At 43.8% G+C, this 2,034-nt stretch overlaps 1 protein-coding gene across 1 annotated transcript in view; it reads right to left on the bottom strand.

Annotated features, from left to right (window-relative positions):
* arhgap32a (Rho GTPase activating protein 32a) overlaps window positions 1-2,034 on the bottom strand; it is a 32,643-nt gene that overhangs the window by 21,657 nt on the left and 8,952 nt on the right. The window contains 2 exon segments of the mRNA XM_014012430.1: window positions 19-124; window positions 995-1,108. Coding sequence (XP_013867884.1) covers window positions 19-124; window positions 995-1,083 — 195 coding nt within the window. The 5' untranslated portion in view covers window positions 1,084-1,108.

The raw sequence follows: 2,034 nt of genomic DNA, 5'->3' as shown, positions 1-2,034 counted from the left end.
GTGTGTGTGTGTGTGTACCATGGCAGTGGATATCTCTTGTGGTTGTGTATCCTCTGGAGGATGGTTGTTCGTAGCTTGAGGTAAGGCATCATCCTTGTCCCGCTCAGCTGACTGCAGCACATCACTACAGAAAGACAACGACCCGGGGATTAAAACAGGCAGAGACTCCGGCCACCTCCAGGCTTTGAATGTGTTCAGGATGTGCAGCTTTGCAAAAACTCCACCAGATGGAGCAAGTGAGGGAGGAGTCATCAAGTGGCTTCATATCATGACATTGCAGCAGTGTGGCCCAGAAAACATGCTCCCACTGAATTTCAGAACCAGTAATATCAATTACCTCAGTGTCAGGTATGAACAAGTCTGCAAAATATAGACATTCTCAGCTGAATTAGSGTGATTTAAAAAAAGCTTTGGGGTCCTTTTATGCACACTCAGTGCTCATCTATTCAGTGAGGCATAAAACCAATCCACCCACAGGGAGTGCTCACAAAACCTTCACTTGAAATGTGACTCAATGTATTCAGTGGAGTGGAGGGTGAGGTCCTTTCAGACAAAGTTTTACGAGCAACAAAGATGGGAGGGAGCTTAGATAATGCTTCRGTCTGGTGATGTCAGGACCTGGGAACATAGACACAYGCTGTCATTTAGGTGATCTGAAGTGACACAGCGGATTACAGAAACACAACGTGAATCTGTGAGGAAGACAGTGATGTGTAAAATCTGAAGAGACGCRGATAAAGGAGGGCARTTTGTCTCTTTGTTTCACTCAAACTGGGTCATTTTGTTTTTAGCTGAAACCTGCACCGAGTCTGTTTCTACTCCTGCGGCCCCTCAGATGTAAACATAAATGCATGTATAAGCATAAAACAAGTCCATCACCAGAAACACTCTCCTCTCTCAGCGTGCACCTTACTGTCGTCTCATAATCCAAATGTGCTGACATGGAAGTGAAGAAAGATAAAGAGAGAGGAGGGRAAAAAAAGGAGCAACTCACCCCTCAAGGACGTCACTACTTCCTGGTTCTCCCTGGGGTCCTGAAGCAGCATTCTCAATCACCGCGGCAACCACGCATCCAGCCTCCATGATGCTGCCTTGCTGCAACAGCCCGCTGTAGAGAAACGTGAGTGGGAGGAGAGGGAAGGAGAGAGAGTCAGRGCGGGTGAGGAGAGTCTGAAGCGCCGAAGCCACCAGACGTTAACCCACTTGAGGCTGCRCAGCTCTCAAGGCTACGATCCACACGGCGCAGACGGTAATCTGGGATGACATCATTGCTACAGTGTCACGGGCTCCTTCAGGGATAAAACATGTCAGGCTGAAAAACCCAGAGCATGGTTTTACAAGAATATCAGCTTTTTTTTTGGTCTGCTAACACTGACAGGTCTTTGCTGAAAAGTCTACACTCATCCTCTTCAAGAAAACCCCGAGTTTGTCTGAGCAGACCTGGATAATATTTTGTGAATAAGTCACTGCTTTAGTTTTTTTTCTCCAGACACATTTAAGCTTTACGCTTAGATATGTATTGTTTCTGTGCATTTTATATGTCACAGGAGGAGCCGTTTTACACATTAGGGTATTATTTTGTGGTCTGGACCTGGTAGTTTTTACATTTATGAATTAAAAAATCCAATTTGAGAATGTCACATCATTAGCAGACACTTCCAGATTCCCTAACTGTTCATTGTCCATTTCTGTTAGCCAAATACAAAAATATTAACTGCATATGTACTCCAGACTGTTCAGAAAAGTGGACTGACACAGTCTGTTGCTGCATTAACAAATATTTGTTACAACTTTTTTTTCTCTCTCTGACATATTCTTCACATAACAGAACAAGCCTGCGTGGTAAAATAATCCAAGTGTAAAACTGGACTTTGACTCATGAAAAAACAAGAACTGTGGCAGAGGAGGCCACAGGCAGCTGAAACTTTATACCAAACAGGAAATACAGCGGGTAAAATAAGTATTGAACACGTCACCATTTTTCTCAGTAAATATATTACTAGAGGTGCTAATGACATGAAATTTTCACCAGAT

This window comes from Austrofundulus limnaeus, unplaced genomic scaffold (assembly GCF_001266775.1).
Source record: "Austrofundulus limnaeus strain Quisiro unplaced genomic scaffold, Austrofundulus_limnaeus-1.0 Scaffold91, whole genome shotgun sequence".
NCBI lineage: Eukaryota > Metazoa > Chordata > Actinopteri > Cyprinodontiformes > Rivulidae > Austrofundulus > Austrofundulus limnaeus.
The sequence above is the reverse complement of the archived record's forward strand: the minus strand, read 5'-3'. Positions and strand labels throughout refer to the sequence as shown.